The 26,511-nt window shown below is 40.3% G+C and overlaps 1 protein-coding gene across 2 annotated transcripts in view; it reads right to left on the bottom strand.

Moving 5' to 3' along the window:
* Positions 1 to 26,511, bottom strand: part of HACE1 (HECT domain and ankyrin repeat containing E3 ubiquitin protein ligase 1) — a 133,993-nt gene that overhangs the window by 48,246 nt on the left and 59,236 nt on the right. For both annotated transcript variants that reach the window (XM_062186556.1, XM_062186555.1), the window contains 4 exons: positions 16,902 to 16,998; positions 16,613 to 16,714; positions 15,619 to 15,725; positions 11,034 to 11,184 (listed from right to left, as the gene is read on the bottom strand). In XM_062186556.1, the coding sequence (XP_062042540.1) occupies positions 11,034 to 11,184; positions 15,619 to 15,725; positions 16,613 to 16,714; positions 16,902 to 16,998 (457 nt within the window). The remainder of the gene's footprint in view (positions 1 to 11,033; positions 11,185 to 15,618; positions 15,726 to 16,612; positions 16,715 to 16,901; positions 16,999 to 26,511) is intronic.

Raw genomic sequence — 26,511 nt, forward strand, 5'->3', positions numbered from 1 at the left:
GGCCACACCAAGTGAAGCTGAGCTTATCAGAAGCCAGGAGCCAGGAGCTTCTTCTGGGTCTCCTACACAGATGCAGGGGCCCAAGCACTTGAGACATCTTCCACTGCTTTCCCAAGCCAAAAGCAGAGAGCTAGATCTGAAGAGGAGCAGCTAGGACAAGAACTAGCATCCAAATGGGATGCCAGCACTGTAGGTGCTACACCACAGCACTGGCCTCAAGATTAATAGTTTTTAAAAGAACAGTAGAAGGGAATAAATTGTTTCTTACTTCTATACTATTTAAAATATTCCTATTGAGAATAATGAAACGTCTTCTATAAATTAATAAAAAATGTCCTTTTACTTTTTAAATCATTTCATCACAAATGCTACCATAGGACCAAATACTAAAGATGAAATATAAACAAGATCTGTAACAATCAGTAATTTTTTAAAAGATTTATTTATTTGGAAGGCAGAGTTACAGAGGCAGAAGCAGAGGCAGAGAAACAGAGAGGAGATCTTCCATTCACTGGCTCACTCCCCAAATGGCTACAACAGCCAGAGCTGAGCCAAGCTGAAGCCAAGAGCTTTTTCTGGGTCTCCCACATGGGTGCAGGGGCCCAAGGACTTGGACCACCTTCTACTGCTTTCCCAGGCACATCAACAAGGACCTTGGATCAGAAGTGGAACAGCAGGGACTCGAACCAGCGCCTATATGGGATGCTGGTACTGCAGGTGGCAGCTTTACCCAGTACACCACAATGCTGACCCCCAATCAATAATTTTTAAAATGAGCATAAATATAAACGCCCAACTACTATTAAAGACCTATGAGAACATTTTAGATTCCAAATGAAGATTAACAGTGGGAAGGGGCTAAACAGTGTTTCATCTTCACTATTTTAAATATTCCTATTGAGAATGATTTGTCTTTCTGCAAATAAATGCTAAACTTACTTTTGAGTCTGACTAGATCATGGATTGCTACACATCAGACAATGTGCTTCACAAGAATCAGACCTCAAAGTATTTCAACTAAAGAAATAATCTTGCTGGTTGTTTTGTTTGTTTGTTTAAGATTTTATTTATTTATTTGACAGGTAGAGTTACAGACAGTGAGAGGGAAAGACAGAGAGAGAGGTCTTCCTTCCGTTGGTTCACTCCCCTAATGGCCACTACAACTGGATCTGCGCCGATCCGAAGCCAGGAGCCAGCTGCTTCTTCCCAGTCTCCCATGCGGGTGCAGGGGCCCAAGCACTTGGGCCACCTTCTACTGCTATCACAGGCCACAGCAGAGAGCTGGACTGGAAGAGGAGCAACTGAGACTGGAACCGGCACCCATATGGGATGCCAGCACCACAGGCAGAGGATTAACCTATTGCATCACACTGCCAGCCCCTGTTTGTTTTAAGATTTATTTATTTCAAAGGCAGAGTCGCAGAGAAAGGGGGAGATACATTGAGGAAGAGATCACCCATCTGTTGGTTTACTCCCCACATGGTCATAATGACTGGACTGGGCCAGGCCAAAGCCAGAGACCAGGAACTCCATCTACGTCTTCAGCATATGCGGCAGGAGTCCAATCACTTGGACCAGTTTTGCTGCTTTCCCAGGTGCCATTAGCAGGGAGCTGGACTGAAAGCAGAGCAACTGGGACTTAAACCAGTACTGATATAGGATGCAGCATCACAGGCCATGTCTTAACCTGCTACACCACAATACTGGCCCCAAAATAATCTTGTAGACCACTATAGAAAGAGATGATACAACCATATTTTGAACTTTAAAAAAATGTTTAAGTAACCTGTTATACCATGAAATTCTTCCTAATTAATGTTTAACAAATACTTCCGCAGGCGCCGTGGCTCAATAGGCTAATCCTCCGCCTTGCGGCGCTGGCACACCGGGTTCTAGTCCCGGTCGGGGCACCGATCCTGTCCCGGTTGCCCCTCTTCCAGGCCAGCTCTCTGCTGTGGTCAGGGAGTGCAGTGGAGGATGGCCCAAGTGCTTGGGCCCTGCACCCCATGGGAGACCAGGAGAAGCACCTGGCTCCTGCCATCGGATCAGCGAGATGCGCCGGCTGCAGCGTGCTGGCCGCGGCGGCCATTGGAGGGTGAACCAACGGCAAAGGAAGACCTTTCTCTCTGTCTCTCTCTCTCACTGTCTGCTCTGCCTGTCAAAAATTAAAAAAAAAAATTTTTTAAATTAAAAAAAAATACTTCCAATGCATCTTCAGCTTTTCTTCACATACTGATAACACAATCTTTTGGGGGGCCATTTTACTTAATGAATTTACAAGTAATCAAATCACTCCAGGTCTTCATCTAACATACTAAAAGAAAAAAACAGAATATAACAAACTACCATCCACTATAATCAACAAAAACCAAGTTCACTAAGTGAACAAACATTTAGTTAGTATGCACTAGGTAGGCAATTTTGTGCAGGTTTCCTTTTTAAGAGAAACTACACCCACAAATGTAAGGGCTTTTTCCAAAGTCACGAACAACAGTTGGAAAATTTGGGTCCCTGAGATGCAAGAAGGGTAAGAGTCACCAGCTGCCATAAACATTTGCATGATACCTTCCCTGGAAATGCTAATCATGAGCCAAGTTTGAGCTGACAGTTTCTCCTCAGGAACAAAACACTAAACCTGCTGTAGAAGATGAAAAAGAAATCTTTATGTCAGCAGAACTATTGTGCTTTACATCAGAAAATGAACCTCCAAAATGGAAAGAACAGGTGGTGACAGAAAACTACTTGAAACCAAAGAAAAAAAAAGAATAATTTGGTCTGTAAATGAGAAGGGATAAAACCTGGAAAATCAGAACAGTGGCACATGTTGATTATGCAGATGAGCACTAAGCCTAACGTAACAATCTCATCTTCAAATATTGACAATACACAAAAATTAAAGACAAACTTTGAAGACTCTAGAAATATCATCAAAGGAAAAAAGCTGTGTAAAAATGACAGTAACAATAAAGATATTAAAAAGCTAGCGTTTTCAATAAAGAAAGATGGCAAAGAACTAGAAGAAAAAAAGGGGAATAAGCCATATTGGCTTTTTATTTTTCTCTTTTCTCCCATGTTTTCTTTCCTCAGTCACACATGAAATCTTAATCTTGAGATGACTTCACTAAATCTTTGAAGATCTATTCAGAAAATTCATTCCTCAAACACACACACACACAAAATCACTATAAAAATTACTTTGATTTCTAATTGTGGAAAAAGCCCAGACAAAAAGAATTAAAGTAAAATATAAAAGTTAGAAACAAACCATTGCATATTATATCTAAGATGCTCACTATAATCATAAGTACTTGTAAAATATACTTAAGATAGAAAGCACCATACACCTCAATTGTTACTGAAGAATAAGTAAATTACTATGAAAAATAGTAGCAGGGTTCTTGGTACTGTGAATATACTGCCTCATTTCATATTACTGAGTGATCTTCATCACAATTATATTTCTATATATAGTATCAGTAATATGACAATCTTACATGACTTATAAACATTTTACATTATATATTACTATAATATATAATCACAAAGTTGTTCGACAATTTCGTAAAATGTAGATAATGATTCAAGAGGTGCCCAAGGGGTCAGCGCTGTGGCGTAGTGGGTAAAGCTGCCGCCTGCAGTGCCACCATCCCATATGGGCACCACTTCAAGTCCCAGCTGCTCCACTTCCTATGCAGCTCTCTGCTACAGCCTGGGAAAGCAGTAGAAGATGGCCCAAGTCCTTGGGCCCCTGCACCCATGTGGGAGACCCGGAGGAAGCTCCTGGCTCCTGGCTTTCAATCAGCCCAGTTCTGAGAGTTGCAGCCACTTGGGGAGTGAACCAGGGGATGGAAGACCTCTCTCTCTCTTTCTATCTCTCTCTCTGCCCTGCCTCTCTGTAACTCTGCCTTTAAAATAAATAAATAAATCTTAAAAAAAAAAAAAAAAAGTTAGAGAACTGACAGGAAAGCATTACTTACAAGATTACTAATAGTACAATTGCACAGTATCTAGCCTGGCTATTCTAACCTGAAATACCAAATGCCACAACCAAAGATAAGATCTTTTTTTTTTTTTTTTTTTTTTTTGATAGGCACAGTTAGACAGTGAGAGAGAGAGAGAGACAGAGGGAAAGGTCTTCCTTTTTCTGTTGGTTCACTCCCCAAGTGGCCGCTACGGCCGGCGTGTTGCTTCCTCATGGGTGCTTCCTCCTGGTCTCCCATGCGGGTGCAGGGCCCAAGCACTTGGGCCATCCTCCACTGCACTCCCGGACCACAGCAGAGAGCTGGACTGGAAGAGGAGCAACTGGAACAGAATTTGGTACCCCAACCGGGACTAGAACCCGGGGTGCCAGCGCCACAGGTGGAGGATTAGCCTAGTGAGCTGTGGCGCCGGCCCCAAAGATAAGATCTTAAAGTTAAAATTTCATCAATCTCTCTCAGCTTCTAAATTTTACAAATTACAATTCTATGGAATAAGTAATAAGCAAAGCTTACTATTCACACAAAAAAAGAGCATATAAAGATTCATGAAACCTTTATTATCTTACTCATGCTCACCCTGCTTTGATAATAAAAACAATCTTCCAATATTCCAAAAAGTTCCTAAGACATGAGATAAGAATCTCAACACTGAAAGAACAGTGAACTGTTAAGATTAACTTAAAAGACTTTTAAAATAAATCAGAGTACTAGTGTAACAGGATTTTAAACCATTTCACCCACTAAAAACACATGGCCTATAAACCCACTCATTCTTAATGGAAAACCCATTAGTTAATGCTAACAATAAAGTGACATGTTAGAATCTCTAGTTGATGAAATGGAAAGTAGGAATCAATTGCTAGCTTAGATAAAATGTGATAAAAATTAAAATGGTATTTCCAACCTAACAGTTCAGCAAACAGCAAACAGAAAAGGCTTTTAACAACTCGAATCTCACTACAATGAGAAGTGACCTCACACACAGATGGACAGTTTCTATTTTCATCTTTCTAAGTGACAAAGCAAGTCATTTTGCCACCCTTTAAAGATTTGACATGTAATTCTTAAAACTGAATAGAAAAAGACTAATAGATTCCTTAAGAGCTACTACTTGATAATGTTTTTAAGAATTAGTTGAGTTTTGGAATAAAAATATTTTACCAAAATTAAAGTTCAAAATTTAAGAGAAAATAATTGTTCAGAGTAAAAAGCAGTTGTCAAAAATGCCTGAAGTGCCCTGGGAGAAATAACTGGGAGAAAAAAAAAGTTTATTTATATATCATAGATATACAAGGATACTTCAGAATTTTTGGAAAATGGAAGTTAAGTTTACTTTGGTGCAAAAAAATTTTGAAATCTATGCTTATGCTAAACACAAAGTCTGGATTCTACAAAAAAAAAAAAAAGCTAAAAAGGAAAAACAATGATATTCTTTTTCTGCCTGTTAAGACAAATATTTAAATGAAGCATGAAATGCTATAGGGAGACTACTTAACTCATATTTATTTTCTGATATCATTTCCAAGTACATGGCAGATTCAAATTTTAACAAAAAAGACAATAATGAATATCTATATCTAATTTAGATAATGGTGACTACACCTATTCCTGATTTGACTAATTATCATTAAATATGAATATAAAAATGAATATAAAGTAAAATCCAGGATAGATTCAGTCTCTCTAACAGAGTGAGCCATGGCAGAAGACATTAAGAACACCTTTGGGGAAGGTGTTTGGCACAGTGGCTAGGTTGCTGCTTAGAACACCCATATCCCATATGGGAGGGTCTGGTTTGAGTCCTGGCTCCTCTTCCTTCAATCAAGCTTCCAATAATGCCTATTCTAGGAGGAAGGAGATTATGGCTCAGATGGTTAGGCCCCTGCCACACACGTGGGAGACCTGATGGTGCTTTGGGTTCCTGGCTTTGGGGCTGGTCGTTGCAGGACTTTGGGGAGTAAGCCCACAGATAGATGATTATCTCTGTCTCTGTGCCTTTCAAATAAAATGAAAATAAATTTTTTTAAAAGCCCTTCATGGAAGTGAACATTTGAGCAATAAAACTCATTTAAAACATCACTGACAAAAAAGAGATCAAGAATTCAGATTCAAATTTACAAGAACTGTAAGATTATCAACCTAACTAGTGTTCCAGGAAGTGGTTCTGAAAAGCCAAAGTTGGAATTACAAGAAGATGCATAATATCCTTCTTCCAGGAGGTGGCACAATAGGGGAAAAAAAGAACAAGAAAAAATAAATACACACACACATAAACACACACGGCTGAAAATTTTTCTACAAAGACTGAAAAAAATGAGAAACTTAAAAATAAACAGATAGACAAATATGTATACCTTTCTGTAACACTATAAGACCTCTTCTGGGTAATATTTATTTAGTTAGAGACTCGATATTAACACAAAATTTATTTGGAAAACAATGGAGCATTTGTTATAAGAAACCCCTAGATTAATGGTCTGTAATATGGCTGAAATTGAGCAACTTTCAAAATAGCATTACAGATATTTTTTACTTTTTTTTTAAAGATTTATTTGAAAGGCACAGTTACACACACACACACACACAGAGGTAGGCAGGGAGAGAGATCCATCAATCTTCCATCTGCTGGCTCATTCCCCAAATGGCTGTAATGGGTAGGGGTGGGCCAGACCGAAGCCAGGAGTCAGGAGCTCCTGCAGCTGGGTGCAAGGGCCCAGGGAGTTGGGTCATCTTCACTGCTTTCCCAGGAGCATTAGCATGGAGCTGGATCAGAAGTGGAGTAGCTGGAACTTGAACCAGGGTCCCTATGGGATGCAAGTGTCAGTTTTACCCGCTATGCCACAACACCGGCCCCACCACTCTAGTTTAAAGGGAAGCCACAAGAATTTTTTTGGTTATTCTTCTATACTGAATCCACTGTTTAGGAACAAAACTGGTAACTGCAAGGGGCAATCTGTGACAATTACCACTACTTTTCAACTCTTAAGAATTCTCAGCTGCAGTCCTCTTTTTTTTTTTTTTCCTTAGCTTCTCTGCTAGACACTGAGTACCAGAATATCAAAACTTCTTGGTAGTATTAAAGAATCTACCAGAGTCAAAATGCTTGCAAACCATTTATTTGCAAATATTTGTAAAATTTTCCATGTAAGAAAACAATCATTTAACATAAATCATTACTCTAGTTTTGAATCTTATAGATAGTAAAGCTGTCAATTCTAGCTAATTTTTAAGGAAGTGGTACATAAAAACATTTGCATCACTTTTTGGATAGTTAATCTATCTATATATTAAAAGACCATTTAAAGAAATACAAGTCTTCATGAACCAAAGGCAAATTTTGTACTATAAAAATCTCTTACGGGTGCAATCATTCAACCCAACAATTAAAATACCTGCATCCCACATGGGAATACTTAAGTTTGATTCCTGCTCCAGCTCCTGATTCCAGCTTCCAGCTAATGCTGACTCTGAAGGCAGCAGTGATAGCCAAAGGATTTGGTTCTTGCCACCCACATTGGGATACCTGGCCTGCATTCCCAGCTCCCAACTTCAGCCTGGGCCTAGTCCTGGCTGTTGAGGGCATTTGGAGAATGCACCAGTGGACGGGAACTCTTTATCTCTCTCTCATCTCTCTGCCTCTCAGATAAAGTTTTTAAGGACATTCCTTAGGGACAGGCATTGCAATGTTAATGGGTTAACCTGAAACTTGGGATGGCCACATCCATGTAAGAGGGCCAGGGATCAAGTCCCATTTCTGCTTCTGATCCAGCTTTCTACTAAATGCTTTGGGGAAACAGCAGGTGATGGCCCAAGTACTTAGGTTTCAGCCATCTATGTGAGAAACCTGATGAAGTTTCTGGCTCCTGCCTTGAACCTGGCTCAGACCTGGCTAGCTGTTGCAGCCATTTAGGGAGTGAACCAGGAGTTGAAAGAACTCTGTCACTGTGTCTCTCCCTCTTTGTCACCTGCCTTTCAAACAAATAAATAAAGCTTTTTAAAAATCTTTTGAGAAAAATCAATTTTAAAACTAACATGAGGGGGTGGTGCTATGGCGCTGTGGGTTAAAAGCCCCAGTCTGCAGTGCCAGCATCCCATGTGGGCGCTGGTTCAAGTCCCAGCTGCTCCACTTCTGATCCGGCCCTCCGCTTTGGCTTGGGAAAGCAGTGGAAGATGGCCCAAGTGCTTGGGCCCCTGAACCCTCGTGGGAAACCTAGAGGAAGCTCGTGGCTACTGGCTTTGGATTGGCCCAGTTCCAGCCATTGTGGCCATCTGGGGAGTGAACCAGCGGATGGAAGACCTCTCTCTCTTTTTCTGCCTCTGCCTCTCTGTAACTGCCTTTCAAATAAATGAATATTAAAAAAAATAATAATAATAACATGAGGTAGGGCTGGCATTGTGGCATAGGGCCCCCACCTGTGGTGCTGGCATTCTATATGGGCGCTTGTTGAGTCCTGGCTGCTCCACTTTTGATCCAGCTTCCTGGAAATGGACTGGGAAAGCAGTGGAAGATGGTTCAGGTGCTTGGGTCCCTGCACCCACGTGGGAGACCCGGAGGAAACTCTGGCTTCAGATTGGCCTAAATCCAATGGAAGTGGAAGGAAGATCTCTCTCTCTCAGTCTGTTCCTCTCTTTCTGTAACTCTGCCTTTCAAATGTAATAAATAAGTCTTTCAAAAAATAATAACAGGAGGGGCCAGCATTGTGGTGTAGCAGGTAAAGCTGCCACCTGTGATGCTGGCATCACATGTGGGTACCAGTTCATGGTCTAGCTACTCCACTTTCGATCCAGCTCCTTGATAATGGCCTGGGAAAAGCAACAGAAGATGGTCGAAGTGTTTGGCCCTTGATACCCAAATGAGAGACCCGGATGAAACTCCTTAGTTCTGGCTTCAGCTTGGCTCAGCCCTAGCCATTGTGGCCATCTTGGGAGTGAACCAGGGGATGGAAGACCTCTCTCTGTCTCTCTGTCTCTGTCTCTGTCTCTGTCTCTCTCTCTCTCTGTAACACTTTCAAGTAAATAGAGAATCTTAAAAAAAAAAAAAAAAGACAAAACACCTAGGGGCTGGCACTGTGGCGTAGCAGGATGGGCTGCTGCCTGCAGTGCCGGTAATCCATATGGGCACCAGTGCAAGGCCCAGCTGCTCCACTTCCAATTCAGCTCCCTGGTGATGCGCCTGGGAAGGCAGCAGAAGACAGCCCAAGCCCTTGAACCCCTGCACCAACATGGGAGACCCTGGGAAAGCTCCTGGTTTCTGGCTTTGGATTAGCCCAGCTCCAAACGTTTGGCCATTTGAAGAATGAACCAGCAGACAGAAGACTTCTCTCTCTCTGACTCTGCCTCTCCCTCTCTGTGGCAACACCTTTCAAATAAAATAAATCTTTAAAAATAAAAAAAAAATTAAAAACTGAAAGTTCTTATATTACATGTTTTTCCAAAATCTGAGTTATTTAAAAGTACAAAATAGCAATAACAACTATGGCCATACTCACTTTCATTTTGTTTACTTCATAAAAATAATAATTTAACATAAATAACAATACTGCCTTTGATTTTATATGGAATCATTTTTCTAAAGATTCCATCCACACATGTCTATATAGAAGAGATAGCTGTAGCAATAAATAAATTTTTAAGAAAATATCTCAATAATTATTTCCTGAAATGATCCCTGGTATGACATTTTGGTAAATCCAGTAAATGAGTAGAACCTTACTTCAAAACACATACAGGGGCCTGTGCTGTGGCATAATAGGCTAAGCAGCTGGGGAGACCCAAAAGAAGCTCCTAGCTCCTGGCTTTGGATTGGCCCAGGTCCAGCTGTTGAGGCCATTTGGGGAGTGAACCAATGGATGGATGGAAGGCCTTTCTCTATGTCTCTCCCTCTCTCTCTCTGTAACTCTACCTCTCAAATAAATAAATAAATAAAATCTAAACACACACACACACAAAACACACACAATAAAAATAAAGAAAAAATTATGGCGACACATAACATTGGAAATAGGTAGTTCAATAAAGTCAAATTTTATCACTAAATCTCTCTAGCCTTAGGCCAGCGCCACAGCTCAATAGGCTAATCCTCCGCCTGCGGCGCCGGCACACCAGATTCTAGTCCCGGTCAGGGCGCCGGATTCTGTCCCGGTTGCTCCTCTTCCAGTCCAGCTCTCTGCTGTGGCCCGGGAAGGCAGTGGAGGATGGCCCAAGTGCCTGGGCCCTGCACCCGCATGGGAGACCAGGAGAAGCACCTGGCTTTTGCCTTCTGATCAGCACGGTGCGCCGGCCGCAGTGCGCCGGCCGCAGCAGCCATTGGAGGGTTAACCAACGGCAAAGGAAGACCTTTCTCTCTGTCTCTCTCTCTTTCTCTCTCTCACTGTCTAACTCTGCCTGTCAAAAAAATAAAAAATTAAAATAAATAAAATAAAATCTCTCTAGCCTTAAGAAAAAAAACACTAGGGGCTGGCACTGTGGTGTAGCGGGTAAAGCTGCCACCTGCAGTGCCAGCATCCCATATGGGAGCCAGTTCGAGTCCCAGCTGCTCCAATTCTAATCCAGCTCTCTGCTATGGCCTAGGAAAGCAGTACAAGATGGCCCAGGTCCTTGTACCCCTGCACCCGCATGGGAGGCCCAGAAGAAGCTCCTGGCTCCTGGCTTCAGATCGGCATAGCTCCAGCCATTGTGACCTTCCAGCTAGTGAACCAGCGGATGGAAGACTTCTCTTTCTCAACCTTTGCCTCTGCCTCTCTGTAACTCTTCCTTTCAAATAAATAAATCTTAAAAAAAAAAAAAAAAAAAAGAAAGAAAGAAAGAAAGAAAAGAAAAGAAAAAACACTAGCAGAAGTAAGTTTTACTGATGAGAAAAATACAGAAAGTTCATCAGTCAAGATTTTCTATTGATTAGATAAAGTTGCAAGGAGAAAGATTAAGTTAAAAAGTGAGGTAGTATGAACCAAAATAACATCCTATTAATGAAGTTTCTAATGAATGAAGGCATGCATTATTAAATTTTCCTCTTTTATGTCTAACCTTCCTGAAAATGTCATATATTTTTCTGACCTTGAACACTTGGCTTCTTGGAGTTTTATTCCCATTGTAGCCCATATCAATTCCATTACTGGGGGAGGATGGACCAATCCGAAACACATGACAAAATATTCTCACAATCCTTAATAGACTCTTCATTTGAGCATCATAATTACTAGACAGGCTGAAAATAAAAATTTAAATATAAATAGATTAGATGAAGTAAAACAAATTATATCTCTAAATACTTTTTAAAAAACATTTTATCTTACTTAGAATATGTTTCATAACTAGAGTAAAATTCCTTTTCTATAATAATAGGATATGGAATGTTTTACCAGGAAGTTCCCAAATATAGATTATTTAGATTACACATGAATGAATTAGCAATTTTAAAGCATCTACAATATAACCATTTATCAAAGCATAAAATATGAAATTACATCTGTATATTTCCTTGAGTCAATTTCAAAGTAATCCACAACTTTTAGTTCTAAAAGCATATTTATAAATTAAACTGACTGATTAGAATTCTGAATATCTTTCATAGGAAGCAGAGGTATGAATGCTGAAAGACTAAAATTCAATTAATACTATGCCACACTCAAACTATGACAAACCAAAAAGCCTTTCAGAGTCTCACTGTACATGGGATTGATCATTATCATAAATATCAATCCTTACTTTCCCACTGAGAAACTGTAGGAGTCAGGTTAAATATGTTGAATCTAATAATATATCTTTTAAAAAAAAATTTTGTAGTTGTTCAAGTAGTTTTATTTTTAAACCTCTAAATCCGTGTGATGGTTTGGACACTGAATGTCACCCAAGGGCACCTGTGTTGAAGTCTTGGTCTCTAGGACAGTACTACTGGGAGAGGTGGTAGAACATTTAGGAGGTGGGGGCTGGTGAGAAGTCATTAGGTCATTAGGGACATGCCCTCCAAGGAGATTGGGGGACCCAGCTCTCCTCCCTCTCACTGCTCTGGTTTGAGATGTGCTAGTTCACTCCAATTTGTGCTCCTGCCATTGCCATTCTCTACTTGACCAGAGGCCAAACCAACGTGCCCCTCTCCCATCCACTGGTTCACTCCCCAAATAGCTGCAATGGTTAGAGCTGAGCCAATCCAAAGCGAGGGGCCAGAAGCCTTCTCAAGGTCTCCCATATGGATGCAGGGGGCCAAGCACTTGGCATATCTTCCACTGCTTTCCCAAGCACAGTAGCAGGGAGCTGGATTCCAAAGTGGAGCAGCTGGGACTTGAGCCAGCCCCTACAGCACTTTTGATCCAGCTCCCTGATAATATTCCTGGGAAGTAGCAGGTGAGGGCTCAAGTACCTGAGTCACTGCCACCAACATGGGAGATCTGGATAGAGTTCCTGGTTCCTTAATTCAGCATGGCCCATTACCAGCTGTTTAAGCCACTTGGGGAATAAACCAGCAGATGAAAGATCTCTGTGTTACTATTCTGTCATTCTGCTTTCCAAACAAATAAACCTTAAAAAAAAAAAAAAAAGAGGGGAGGGTGGGGAGCAATCTGTAAAAATACTATTGACATAAGTTAGCAGGCAGAAATAATTTGTATTTGAGATTCTCTTAAGAATCTGCCGGGGGGAGTGGGGTGCTATGACATAGCAGGTGAAGCTGCCACTTGCAGCACCAGCATCCCATATGGGCACTGGTTCAAGTCCCAGCTGCTCCACTTTCAATCCAGCTCCCTGCCAATGCTCCTAAGAAAGCAGCAGAGGATGACCCAAGTACTTGGACCCCTGAACCCATGTGGGAAACCCAAAAGAAACTCCTGGCTCCTGGCTTCAGATCGGCCCAGCTCCAGCCATTGCAACAATTTGGGGAGTGAACCCCAAAAAGATATAAAATCTTCTCTCTGAGCCTCCCTCTCTCTGTAACTCTGCCTTTCAAATAAATAAATAAATCTTTATAATATATAAATAAATAAAAAGAATCTACCTGGGGGGAAGGGTGAGTATTTAGCTTAGCAGTTAAGATACCTGCATCCCATATTGGAATTGGTTTGATACCTGGTTTTGGCTCCTTACTCCAGTTTACTGCTAATGCAGACTTGGGAGACAGTAGTGATACACCAAGTACTTGGATTCCTGCCATCCACATGGGAGATCTGGACTAAGTTCCCAGCTCCTAAGCTACAGCTCTGGTCCAGCCCTGGCTATTGGAGCCATTTGGGGAGTGAACAAGGTGGGTGATCTCTGTGTAGGTATTTATCTGTATCTGTCTCTGTCTCTCCCTTTGTCTCTCTCTGTCTTAATTACTGTCAAATAAATAAATACATAAAATCTACCTTAGTAACACTACAATAAATTCTAACACAACACTAATAATCAATATGTATAATCAATCATAACAAATATTTACAGGCCAAATATGGCCACAATCTTAACATAGTCTATAAAGCGCTTGAAAGTCTGCATTTTGAATAGTTAGACAATTCAGTTTAGCAGAAGTTTTGGCCATAGATTCCTTTTTCCTACCCTGTTTCTCCTGTTCCACCAATCTTGCTATCATTTTTAAGAGCTAGATTGGGGGCCAGCGCTGTGCCGCAGCGGGTTAAAGCCCTGGCCTGCAGCGTCAACATCCCATATGGGCGCCAGTTCGAGTCCCAGCTGCACCACTTCAGATCTTCCACTTCAGACCACTTCCGGGTCTCCCACACGGCTGCAGGGGCATCTTCCACTGATCTCCCAGGCTATCAGCAGGAAGCTGGATCAGAAGTGGAGCAGCCATGACTTGAACTGGCACCCCTATGGGACGGCAGCACCGTGGGCGGATGCTTAACCTACTATGCCACAGCGCCAACCCCGACAATCTGTTCTTTATTTGTGATGACATGAATCCTGGTTCCTCTGTTTATTAGCTTGGTAAATCAACTTAAATTTTCTCTTTTGTAAAATGGAGATAATATCTAAATTACAATGTGACAGATGTGAATCACATAATGTATTAGTTTAAGTACCTGCTTAATAAGAAATAAAGGTAAACTTAAAATAAAAATATAGATATTTTATTTTATATAATATAAATATAGATAACTAGTGTGTCTTAAACTTAGAAACTTCATCAAGTACCAGGATTTGGGGAACGACTTCAGAGGGGAGTATTATGGAAAGCTGGCATCCCATTAAGCACCAGTATGAATCCCAGCTGCTCTGCTTCCAATCCAGATCCTAGCTTACATGCTTGGAAAAGCAGCAGAAGATGGCCCAAGTTCTTTGAAACCTGCCACCTATATCGGAAACCTGGATGGAGTTCCAGGTTCCTGGCTGAGACCTGGACATTGTGGCCATCTGGGGAATGAACCAACGGATGGATGGAAGATCCGCCTCTCCCTTTTTTTTTTTTTTTAAGATTTATTTATTTATTTGAAAGTCAGAGTTAAACAGAGAGAGGAGAGGCAGAGAAAGAGGTTTTCCATCCATTGGTTCACTCCCCAAATGGCTGCAATGGCCAGAGCTGCACCGATCCGAAGCCAGGAGCCAGGAGCTTCTTCCGGGTCTCCAACGTGGGTGCAGGGGCCCAAGGACTTGGGCCATCATCCACTGCTTTCCCAGGCAATAGCAGAGAGCTGGATCAGAAGTGGAGCAGCCGGGTCTCAAACTGGCGTCCATATGGGATGCCGGCACTGCAGGCAGCGGTTTTACATGCTACACCACAGCACTGGCCCATTTCTCCCTTCTAACTCTGCCTTTCAAATAAAAAGTAAATCTTTAAAGCAAAAAGAAAATACTACGTATGTAAACTGAAGTAATAAAAAGGCACTGAGGCTGGTGCTGTGGTATAGCAGTTAAAGCACCGTCTGCCGTGCCAGTATCCCATGCGGGCACCGGTTTGGGTCCCGGCTGCTTCACTTCCAGTCCAGCTCTCTGCTATGGCCTAGGAAAGCAATGGAAGATGGCCCAGGTCCTTGGGCCCTGAACCCACGTGGGAGACCCTCGCAGAGCTCCCGGCTCCTGGCTTCAGATAGGCGCAGCTCCGACCATTGTGGCCAATTGGGGAGTGAACCACCAGATAAAAGACACTCTCTCTCACTCTCTCTCTCTCTCTGCCTTTCCTCTCTCTATGTAACTCTGACTTTCAAATAAATAATCTTTTTTTTTTTAAAAAAAGGCATTAATTCCATGGATTTAGTGATGAGTCATTAAAACCACAGAACCTTTTGGGAAGAACAAAGACTAAACTGAAGGTCACAATTTAGGGAGAAAACAAAATGAATGATGGAGGAATACTAAAATGTTGAACAGTAGCCTGTATTCTATTTTATAAATTAGTAACCAAGATTCCTGAACTAGTTTCTTGATTCTCTTTCACATACATTTACTTATAATACCAGTCTAAATAGTCATTTCATAAAATTCTAGACACATATGCCCCAATTCAGTTAAGTGTACTCTATTTTTAGTCTCTTTTGAAACACTAAACTCTTTTCTTACAATAGTTGATTATATTGGTCCTTTAAACAAAACAATGAGAAGTCAGCAAATACAAAATCTTACCATTGACAAAGACATTCAATAGAATAAACTATTCAGGAGATGACGCCAAAAGACACTGCTACCTATTGATCTGTTCTTATTCTGAAACACTCACCTAAGCAATTTGTGACCATTTGTTGTAGCAACTTCAGCAAGGCTTGTTAGAATCTTTAGGTATTGGCTTTCACTTTGCTGAGACAAATGTTCTAGAACTTGTCGTAACTAAATGTTTTATAAACAAACACAAAAAAAGTGATTACATAGTAATCTGCTAAATTTTACCCAAGAAAAGTATCTGTTAGTCTAATAAGTATCTTAAAGCCAAGCAGCTGAAATAAAATCCTTTACAGCTACTTTGCCCTTCATAAATTTAGAGCTAATATAAAGATGATATAAAATTTTTATTTTTTTTACTCTCTAAAGAACAGTAAAATATAGATAGAATAGAAATTACCAAGTTCATTTAAGGAAATTTAAATCTAAACTTCTAAAATTTAAGAGAATTCTAAACTCTGCCAATTTTTCTTAGAGCTATTCCAAATACAGAACTCAGTCAACTAGTGAATGACCAATCATAACATGATATTCTTCCCCAGATTCTTTTCCTCTGTCCATATTCTAGTTATCTTAAGGAGAGATTAAATCCCAGAGGAGAGAAGATTCATGGGCCAAATATTATTAATTACTATACACAGTTCTTCCTCAATATCCAAGAGACCTTTAAAATAAAAGGTTATGGCATGGTATTTGCACAAAACGTACACACATTCATTCATCCATTCTAGATAATTTGTAATAACTAACATAATCTAAAAGCTATATAAATTATTATTATACTATATTGTTTAGGGAATAATAAGAAATAAAGAGTCTATACATGTTCAGTACATCATTTTTAAATATTCCTGAACTGTAGGTTGAATCAATAGAAGCAGAATCCACATATATGGAGAACTGACTATAATTAATACCTATCCTATAATGCAGATAAGCAAATTCAACTAATTAAAATATTTATAATAAAATTATTAAGCAATTTGTAAAATGTTATATATGCTAAGCATGAATAAATATTATTCATTTACAAGCTAGTAGCACAATTATGTTACCATATTTTCTCGAAGGTCTTCATTCTGTGTCATTTGAATAATAGTCTGGAAAAGCCTAGGGTGATACTGAATTAATACTTCACAAGTTTCTCCATATCCACCCTAAAAATAAGACTTAAAATTATTCAAGTTTAAAAACAAAGTTCCTTTTGAAGGTCATATTCTTCACAGAATTATAATCTTTGCACTTCATTTAAGAAACAGAGGATTTATCATCCACAGTTTCCAATATAAATATAAGCAGCTCAGAATATACCTGTATAAACATACGGGCATATTAAAAACATACCTGTACACATAAATCCAAAGGGGTAACTCCATTTTTATCTGGCAGATATTTGGCTCCTCGTAACAGAAGAATTTGTGCTGTATCTCTTTGTCCATGGCTGTACAGAAAGAGATCAATTTAAAATACCACTCTTTTGAAGTTTTTCCCATGAATTATGGATGGTTAACATAAATCAGCGGAAGACATAATTTTAAAAAACTAAAATGGAAGATCTTAGCTTTATCTTCAGTAATCAGGAAAATTTCCCATATCATAAATCTTAGAATTCAACGTAGGTCACATCATCTTCAGTAAGTCATAATATTTGGGGATGGCTACCTACTGCTGAGGGTTATTCTTTATTTCTGCCTTCCACTAAATCCCTTTCTTGGCTCTAGCTTGACCTTCTTCCTATCACACACATCAAATTCTCGACATTTCTAATTTCAAAAGAAACTTAATCCTCAAAATGAGTATAGTCTATGGTACTTTAATATTTTGTAAAAACACTACAAAGGAGAAAAAAGTTTCAAAGTAAGATAATAAGGGTGGAAATGTACAGAGGAGTTTTTAGCAAAAAAAAAAAAAAAAAACTATGTAGCTTTATCAATCCATTCAGTTTGGTTTCTGCTGATAGCTAGCTATTCAATCTAGCCTAGAATTAACAACTCGGCCGGCGCCGCGGCTCAACAGGCTAATCCTCCGCCTTGCGGCGCCGGCACACCGGGTTCTAGTCCCGGTCGGGGCACCGATCCTGTCCCGGTTGCCCCTCTTCCAGGCCAGCTCTCTGCTGTGGCCAGGGAGTGCAGTGGAGGATGGCCCAAGTGCTTGGGCCCTGCACCCCATGGGAGACCAGGAGAAGCACCTGGCTCCTGCCATCGGATCAGCGCGGTGCGCCGGCCGCAGCGTGCTACCGCGGCGGCCATTGGAGGGTGAACCAACGGCAAAAGGAAGACCTTTCTCTCTGTCTCTCTCTCTCACTGTCCACTCTGCCTGTCAAAAAAAAAAAAAAAAAAGAATTAACAACTCTCCTATCAATATGCCTCATTCTCTGATTGCTCTCTTTCTTGTAGAAGCAAAATCAATTAACTATAATTCTTTTGACTAGGACAAAGCTAATTTTTGGGTGGCAACTTCTTTTTCAGTGAGCTCCTTTGAATCCAGATAAGGGGAAAAAATATATATACAGGCCGGCCTTACAGCATAATGGGTGGGTTAAGCCGCTGTTGTCAATGCTGGCATCACAAAACAGTGCTGTTTTGTGTCCCGGTTGCTCCACTTCCAAACCAGCTCCCTACTAATGGCCTGGGAAAATCAGTGAAGGATGGTCCAACTGCCTGGGTCCCTGCCCACCCATGTGGAAACCAAGATATGGTTCCTGGCTCCTAGCTTTGGTCTGGTCAAGCACTGGCCATTGTGGCCATTGGGGAATGAGTCAGCAGATAGAAAATTTCACTCTCTGTCTCTGTCGCTACCTCTCTATGTAATTCTGACATTCAAACTAAATAAGTCTTTAAAAAATTTAATAAAAAATAAAAACATATATACAATCCAGGAACACTAAAGTTTAACACTGATTTTAAGAAACACCCAAGAAAGTCATCCAATGAATATTTAATCTGAAAGATTTACTTTGTAGGTGACAAAAAGCACCTAATCCAAACACAGGTGAACCCAGATAGCTGGGCTTCTAGACCAGTACTCTTTCCATTTTAACAATAACTAAAGGAGTATGTCATTTCACAAAGAGAACAACTAGCCATATTTCTCATTCTATCTCCTAAACCATTCTTTCTCACAAAATGGCACTAAATGAAGAACCATTTCTAACCAGTTAAACACTGTTTTAAAAAATAGGATCCTACAGTAAATCTAGTACTAGAAAATCTCACTAATAGTTATTACAGATGTGTCACTTTCAATACTTCATTATAATAATAATCACTTTCCTTAATACAAATACCAATTGGACACAACTAACTTAAGAGTAATACACAATTTTCTCCAAAAAAGGCGGAAAACCAAGAAGCCAAGTAAATCAGCAACCCCTCTGAAAGCAACAGTAATTAGTTTTACTAATGTACAGGAAGAAGTCTTCATCAAGAATCATTTGCCATTAAGCTGTTAATGTTGGTCAAGATATTATATCCTACAATTTACAATCACAATTTACACTACTACGGGGCCAGCGCTGTGGTGCAACGGGTTAAAGCCCTGGCCTGAAGCACAGGCATGCCATATGCACTAGTCTCGGCTGCTCCTATTCCCATCCAGCTCTCTGCTATGGCCTGGGATAGCAGTGGAAGATGGTCCAGGTCCTTGGGCCCCTGCACACGTGTGGGAGACCTGGAAGAAGCTCCTGGCTCCTGGCTTCGGATTGGCTCAGCTCCAGCCGCTGCGGCATCTGGGGAGTGAACCAATGGATGGAAGACCTCTTTCTCTGTCTCTACCTCTCTCTCTGTAACTCTTTCAAATAAATAATTCTTTTTTAAAAAATTTACACTATTATGTTCTTTAACATGTCTAAAAATAAAGGGCCACAGAAAAGCAGCTAACTTGAGCTTAATTTACTTAAGGAGACAGTTGTATACTGGCTAAAGCCAAGGTTACAAGGAATCCATGTTATAAAGCTACTCAATTCAATTTTAACGCTAGTTTACATTTTTTAGTTACTTAAAATCCATCTGTCCAATCACTGCAATTAAATTGCAAACTTCTTAACAGTAGACTTATTCCACAGGGCCAAACAAGGTAGTTGCCTGCTAACATGTACTCAACACAAAAAATTTATTACAGGCTCTAACTTTAGATACCATTCATTTGGCAAATATATCTTAAAGACACTATCAAAATAACAAGAGACTTGAAGCACTATTTAGAATATACTATGCAACAAGCACTATACTGAGTTCTTTTGTCCAGACTGACTTAACTCTGATTCCAGTATAAAATAAATACTGCTAAATTATGTTAGCAGGATGTTATTGGGATGAGGTTATCCTTGTACTTTGAAGTCTTCCGCAAAAAATGTAAACCTAAGTTTAATAATAATTAGTATTTCAAGAAAGTATGATATAAGGCACAGAGCGTATGTGCTATGAGAATAATACATTGGAGATCATACAGTATGAACAGACAAAATTAACATGCACAAGTGGGACACTGTTCAATACACAGGATAAGAAAGAGTTTGTAAATAGTTACTTTTATAGACAGGAAAGAGAATGATTAGCGTAAGGAAAAAAAGAAAACCACTATTAACACCTTTAGAAAGCTGAAGTAACTTCTAAAGCTATGTGAAAATCTCATTTATGGTAAGGTGACATTTCATTTCAAAACAGGTTTAAACCAAAGGACAAAAATACCCAAAATCTGCATAATACAATTAGGGCTTCAAGTACCTCATCTATACTATACCAACAGGTTTTAGAACTATCTGATGACAGACTACTCAATGCTTCATAAAATATTTTCAGTTCAAATAACTACAAAGATTTACTCATACAATAATCACTGTTTACATTTGATATTATTTTTTTCAAAACTTGAGACAGCAAGCTGCCATCCTGGTTCATTCCCCAAATGTCTCCATCAGCTGGGGCTGGGAACAGGTCTATGGGCTGGAGTGAGGTACCAGTAACTCAATCCAGGCCCCTCACTGTGGGTGGCAGGGACCAAATACTTGAGCCATCATCTGCTGCCTCCCAGGTTCTACATAAGCAGGAAGCTGAAATCAGAACCAGAGCTGGGACTGGAACCCAGGTATTCCAACAAGGGATGCTGACATCTTAAACAGTGTTTTAACCACCTAAGCCAAATGCTTGCTTCAAAGTTGCTTTTTTATGTTGATTGGGGAAGTACTCTTTCCAAAGAAATACCAACCTGTTTATGTAAACTAAGAAAGCTGGCAACAATTTAATTTGTAAGAAACTTATTGGGACTGACACTGTGGCTCAGTAGGTTAGCTGCTGGCTGCAATGGCAGCATCCCTTATGAACAATGGCTCAAGTCCTGGCTGCTCCACTTCCAATGCAGCTCTCTGCTAATGAGCCTGGGAAAGCAGTGGAAATGTCCCAAGTGCTTGGGCCTCTGCCACCCACCTGGGAGACGCAGATGGAGTTCCAGGCTCCTGGTTTCAGCCTGGCCCAGTCGCAGCTGTTGTGGCCATTTGGGGAATGAATGATCGGATGGAAGATTAATCAATCAACTTCTCTCTCTCTCTGATCCTGCCTTTCAAATAAATAACTCTTTTTAGGCCGGCGCCACGGCTCAACAGGCTAATCCTCCGCCTTGCGGCGCTGGCACACCGGGTTCTAGTCCCGGTCGGGGCACCGGATTCTATCCCAGTTGCCCCTCTTCCAGGCCAGCTCTCTGCTGTGCCCAGGGAGTGCAGTGGAGGATGGCCCAAGTTCTTGGGCCCTGCACCCCATAGGAGACCAGGAGAAGCACCTGGCTCCTGCCATCGGATCAGCACGGTGCGCCGGTCACAGCGCGCCTACCGCGGCGGCCATTGGAGGGTGAACCAATGGCAAAAAGGAAGACCTCTCTCTCTGTCTCTCTCTCTCACTGTCCACTCTGCCTGTCCAAAAAAAAAAAAAAAAACTCTTTTTAAAAAGAAAAAAAGAAAAGAAATTTATAGAGGCTTCTAAAGCAGTTAGAACTAATTTCTCAAATATCTTCAGTCTTAGGAATTTGAAAATTTGCCCAGAGTATATATAGTTGCAATAGTTTTTACAATTGCTTATGAACCAAAGAAACCATACTTTCTCCAAAGTCTTCTCTTATTCTCAAAGCTTACAATTTCAAGTCTAAGGGTTGTTTTATATAGCTATTTTGATTCCAAGTTTTCTAATTAAAAGAAGTTACCTATCAGTGGCTACAAATCTATATACTTGTTATTACTTTTTTCTGTTAGAAACCATTACAACTCCATAAACATCTCAGTAATTTACTGTTATCTACACAACTTCAATTAAATCTTGCCTTTCCTAATAGAAGAAAGGCTATCTACATATTTAAAAAATACTTGAAATCATTACACATCCAAATCTTTATTTGAAAAACTTTGCTGAAGGAATGAGGGGTATTATAACCAAATATAAAATCAATCTATTAATGTAAGAGCCTGAAGTATTACTATCAGTCATACAAAAGACCTGAAAACAAAGTTGTGTAAAGTTGTCAGATGAAAAAAAAATCAACAGTGTGCCAATATTTTACAGAATAGAAACCTAATGGTTATGTCTTATCCAGAGTACCTAGAGAAGAAAAGTTGTTGGAAAACACTTCCTGTCAAAGTTTTAAGGTCAAAATCAATATGAGAATGACTCACTGAAGCCCTACATGACTAGAATAGAGGCAATACAAAGAAAATGTTGGCAAGGTAGAAGAATTATATTTCTCAGAAAGAAAGTCTTATATAGGAAACAAATTAAATGAGGACAATATAATGTTATGTTCACTGGGGCGTGGAGAAGTATGCTAGTGTTCAGTAGCACTAAGTGCTAAATACTCTGCAGAATGTTTTACATAAAACATGTCATCTAGTTCTCAGCATTTCCATTTCACCAAAAAGAAAAAAAAGCTTTGGAGGTCAAGAAACTTGACTAAAGTTGTATAGTTTTGGTGTTGGGACTTTAACCCTGACTCCAAAAACTAGGCTCTCTCCTATCTCAATACCATCTACTATAAATTTCAAACAAAAAAGAAAATCAGAGTGAGTGTTGTGGCATGGCGAGTTGGGCCACTACCTATAATGCCCACACCCCACATCTGAGAGCCAGTTCTAGTCTCGGCTGCTCCACTTCCAATCCACCTTCCTGCTGATGCACCCCGGGAAGCAGCAGGTGATGGCTCAAGGGCTCCAGCCCCTGCCACCCCCATGGGAGACTGGATGGAGCTCCTGGTTCCTGGCTCCTGCCAGGGCCAGCCCTGGCTATTGTGGGCACTTAGGAGAGAACTTGTAGATGACTTTTCCCACACATATTTCCCTCCTGTCCCCCTTCTCTGTCGCTTTGTCTTTCAAGTACATGAAAATAAACACACAAAAAAAGTTGCTTCAGTGATTAACCCTTAAACATATAATTTATCTAGCATTATTTTTCTATGAATAAAAACTTATTTTCTGTTAGTCTTTTGCCTTTAGAACCCTGTAATTTGTCCTCAGGGTTGGCTAACTCTACTGCTCACCGAGACAAATTTATCAATTATCAGAAATAATAAACTGAATAATTCATATTTTTAATGTACACCTATACCTAGATTCACAAGTTCAATTAAAAATCTGCTAAGTCTGCTTGCAAATGAACCATGTTTTGTACCTATCATCCTTTCACAATGATGAATTTAATTTCCAGGTTCATTTCTCAGCACAGACTTCCTTAACCATTTTTGTTCAAAAATATTTAATATTTGCTAGAATAGTATTTATCAGAGAGCACTTCTAAAAAATCCTTTTCAGAAACCCTGTATTCAGACTACAGGATTATCCCAGTCTGTATAACACTAATACACCTATATTATTAACTATTATAAACAGTACCTTTTGTATATTTTTCAAGCATGTAATTACAGTGATTGAAAAATATTTACTAAGCATCTAAATGCACTGGACATAAAGTGGTAAATAAAATAAACAAAACTACTGCTTTCATTGAGCTTTCAGTCATGTAGGGAAAACAGACTATAAACAAGTAAATAATCACAAGAAAATGACTATGAGGCTATGATAGAAAATGTGGGGAAAAGGCCGGTGCCACGGCTCAATAGGCTAAACCTCCACCTGCGGTGCCGGCACACCGGGTTCTAGTCCCGGTTGGGGTGCCAGATTCTGTCCCGGTTGCTCCTCTTCCAGTCCAGCTCTCTGCTGTGGCCAGGGAGTGCAGTGGAGGATGGCCCAAGTGCTTGGGCCCTGCACCCGAATGGGAGACCAGGAGAAGCACCTGGCACCTGGCTTCGGATCAGCACGCCGGCTGCAGCGGCCATTGGGGGGTGCACCAACGGCAAAAGGAAGACCTTTCTCTCTGTCTCTCTCACTGTCCACTCTGCCTGTCAAAAAAAAAAAAAAAAGAAAAGAAAGAAAGAAAGAAAGAAAAAATGTGGGGAAATGCCTACTTAGATTGATCAGGAATGTCTTCCTGAAAAGTAACAGCAGTGACAAGGAGAATAAGAAGTCAGCCACATAGAAAGCCTAGGGAAGAACACTGCACACAAAACAAATTTCATGTGGAAAACCTGAAGCAAAGAGTTGGCTGCCATTTAAGGAACTCAATGAGAGCCAACATGGCTAAAGCACAAGAAGCAAGCAGGGTTCAGAACCTATGGGCCTCACAGGCCAAGACAGATTTTGTATTTTATTTGAAACACAACAAAGAAGCACTAAAGGGACAAGCAAGTGACCTAGAAGTTAAGTGACTGGTTGGGACATTCACATCCTATATCGGAGAACCTGGGTTTGAGTCCCAGCCCTGGCTTCTGATTCCAGCCTCCTGCTAATGCAGACTCCGGGAGGCTCATGTGATGGGTATCCATTACCCATGTGGGAGACTGGGTTGAGAGTTCCTGGCTCATAGCTTTGAGCTGGTCCAGCCTCACTTGTTGCAGACATTTGGGGAATGAACCAGCACATAGGAGCTCTATCTATCTCTTTCTGTCTTTCTCTGCTTCTTGAATGAATAGAAAAAAAAAATATTTTAGAGGCAAGGAAAAGTTTTAAATACAGAGTTTAAACATAAAGTGCAGGCCGGTGCTGTGGCATGGCATAGTGGGTAAAGACGCCACCTGCAGTACCAGCATCCCATATGGGCGCCAGTTTAAGTCCCAGCTGCTCCATTTCCTATCGAGCTCACTGCTGATATGCCTGGGAGAGCAACAGAAGATGGCCCAAGTCCTTGGGCCCCTGCACCCACGTGGGAAACCTGGAAGAAGTTCCAGGCTCCTGGCTACAGATTAGCCCCACTCCGGCCATTGTAGCCATTTGGGGAGTGAATCAGCAGATGGAAAGACCAGATCTCTCTGCCTCTCTGTAACTCTGCCTTTCAAATAAATAAATTTTTAAAAAACTAACATAAAGTGATAATAGCTGATTCATTTTACTAGATTAACATGAGTGCTGATGTAAGAATACACGGGCAGAAAAAGCGGAGGCATCAGTGAGCCTATTTAAGAGATTGCTATATTAAATAAAAGCTTTCTTAAAAAGAGAGAAAGAGAGAGAGAGACATGGGCCAGCGCCACCGGGTCTGAAGCACCAGCATCCCATATGGGCGCTGGTTTGAGATCTGGCTGCCCCACTTCCAATCCAGCTCTCTGCTATGGCCTGGGAAAGCGGTAGAAGATGGCTCAAGTCCTTGAGCCTCTGCACCAGCATGGGAGGCCTGGAAGAAGCTCCTGGCTCCTGGCTTCGGATCGGTGCAGCTCCAGCCATTGCAGCCAATTGGGGTGTGAACCATCGGATGGAAGACCTCTCTCTCTTTCTCTTTGTAACTGTTTCAAATAAATAAATAAATCTTTAAAAAAGAGAGAGAGAGAGAGAGAGCGAGGGTTTGCTACAGGTAAGAGTTTGAAACTTTAAGGTGGTGTCAGGGAGTTGGAGAGAAGTAGAGATTCAGAATATACTCTGAAGGCTGAATTTATAGGACTTACTAACAAATTCCAAATTCAAAGAGACAGAGAGAGAGACAGAAAATAATAATCTAGTTTCTTATCTAAACAATTGGAAAAGTAAGGGTTCCACTGAATTTAGAAGAGGAAAGCTGGAGGAAATGTTTGAAAAGGAAAATAAGAACATGTTAACATCTGACATTTTATGAGACTTCTAAGGGATGATGTAAGTCAAGCAGGAGTACATTCAAATCTGGAGCTTCAAAGAAAGGTCAGATCTAAAGATAACCCCATAAGACAGGATGTGATCTCAGGAAATCAATGATATGATTCATAAATTCAGCATGCTATGGAAAGAACTGGTTTTCCAGTCAAGCAGCCAAATTATCAATATAAATGTAAGATAATGGATGGATTTAGAAAAGATCTAGAAATCTCTTATATGTAAGTACTCTTAAATCTAATAACTGAAATACAATTCATTTCATCTAAATAAAAGAGAAAAATCACTATAATATTTTGTATACCAATTCCAACTGCAACTACACTTAGGTAACATAACATTACATATGTATGTGTGTGTACATATCTATGTGTAGGTATAGGTGCACATACATACATATGATATAGCTAGCTCCTTGGGAAGTGAGATTTATTACTTACTGTATCACCTATGCCTCTAACAATGTATGGCACCCACTGAATGCTAGCTAAATGTTTGCCACTTACATGAACAATTATATAGAAAATTAACAAAATATATACTTCAATAAAATGACTCAGATATGCAAAAATAATGTATAACTCAATATCTAATAAGACTAATTCAAATTTTTAAAAACATAATAGACACAGAAAAAGGAAAGACATGGCTCTAAGCCAAAATACAGAACTGATCTGGTTACTTAATAAAGAGAATTATGGGAATTACTAGATTACTGGTTTGTTTTGGTTAACAAGTAGCTAGGAAATGTTGGTGTTGGAGATATCAAGACGGATGAATAGAGAATAAGCATCCACCTCAGCCAGA

This window comes from Lepus europaeus, chromosome 3 (genome assembly GCF_033115175.1).
Source record: "Lepus europaeus isolate LE1 chromosome 3, mLepTim1.pri, whole genome shotgun sequence".
Classification (NCBI taxonomy): domain Eukaryota; kingdom Metazoa; phylum Chordata; class Mammalia; order Lagomorpha; family Leporidae; genus Lepus; species Lepus europaeus.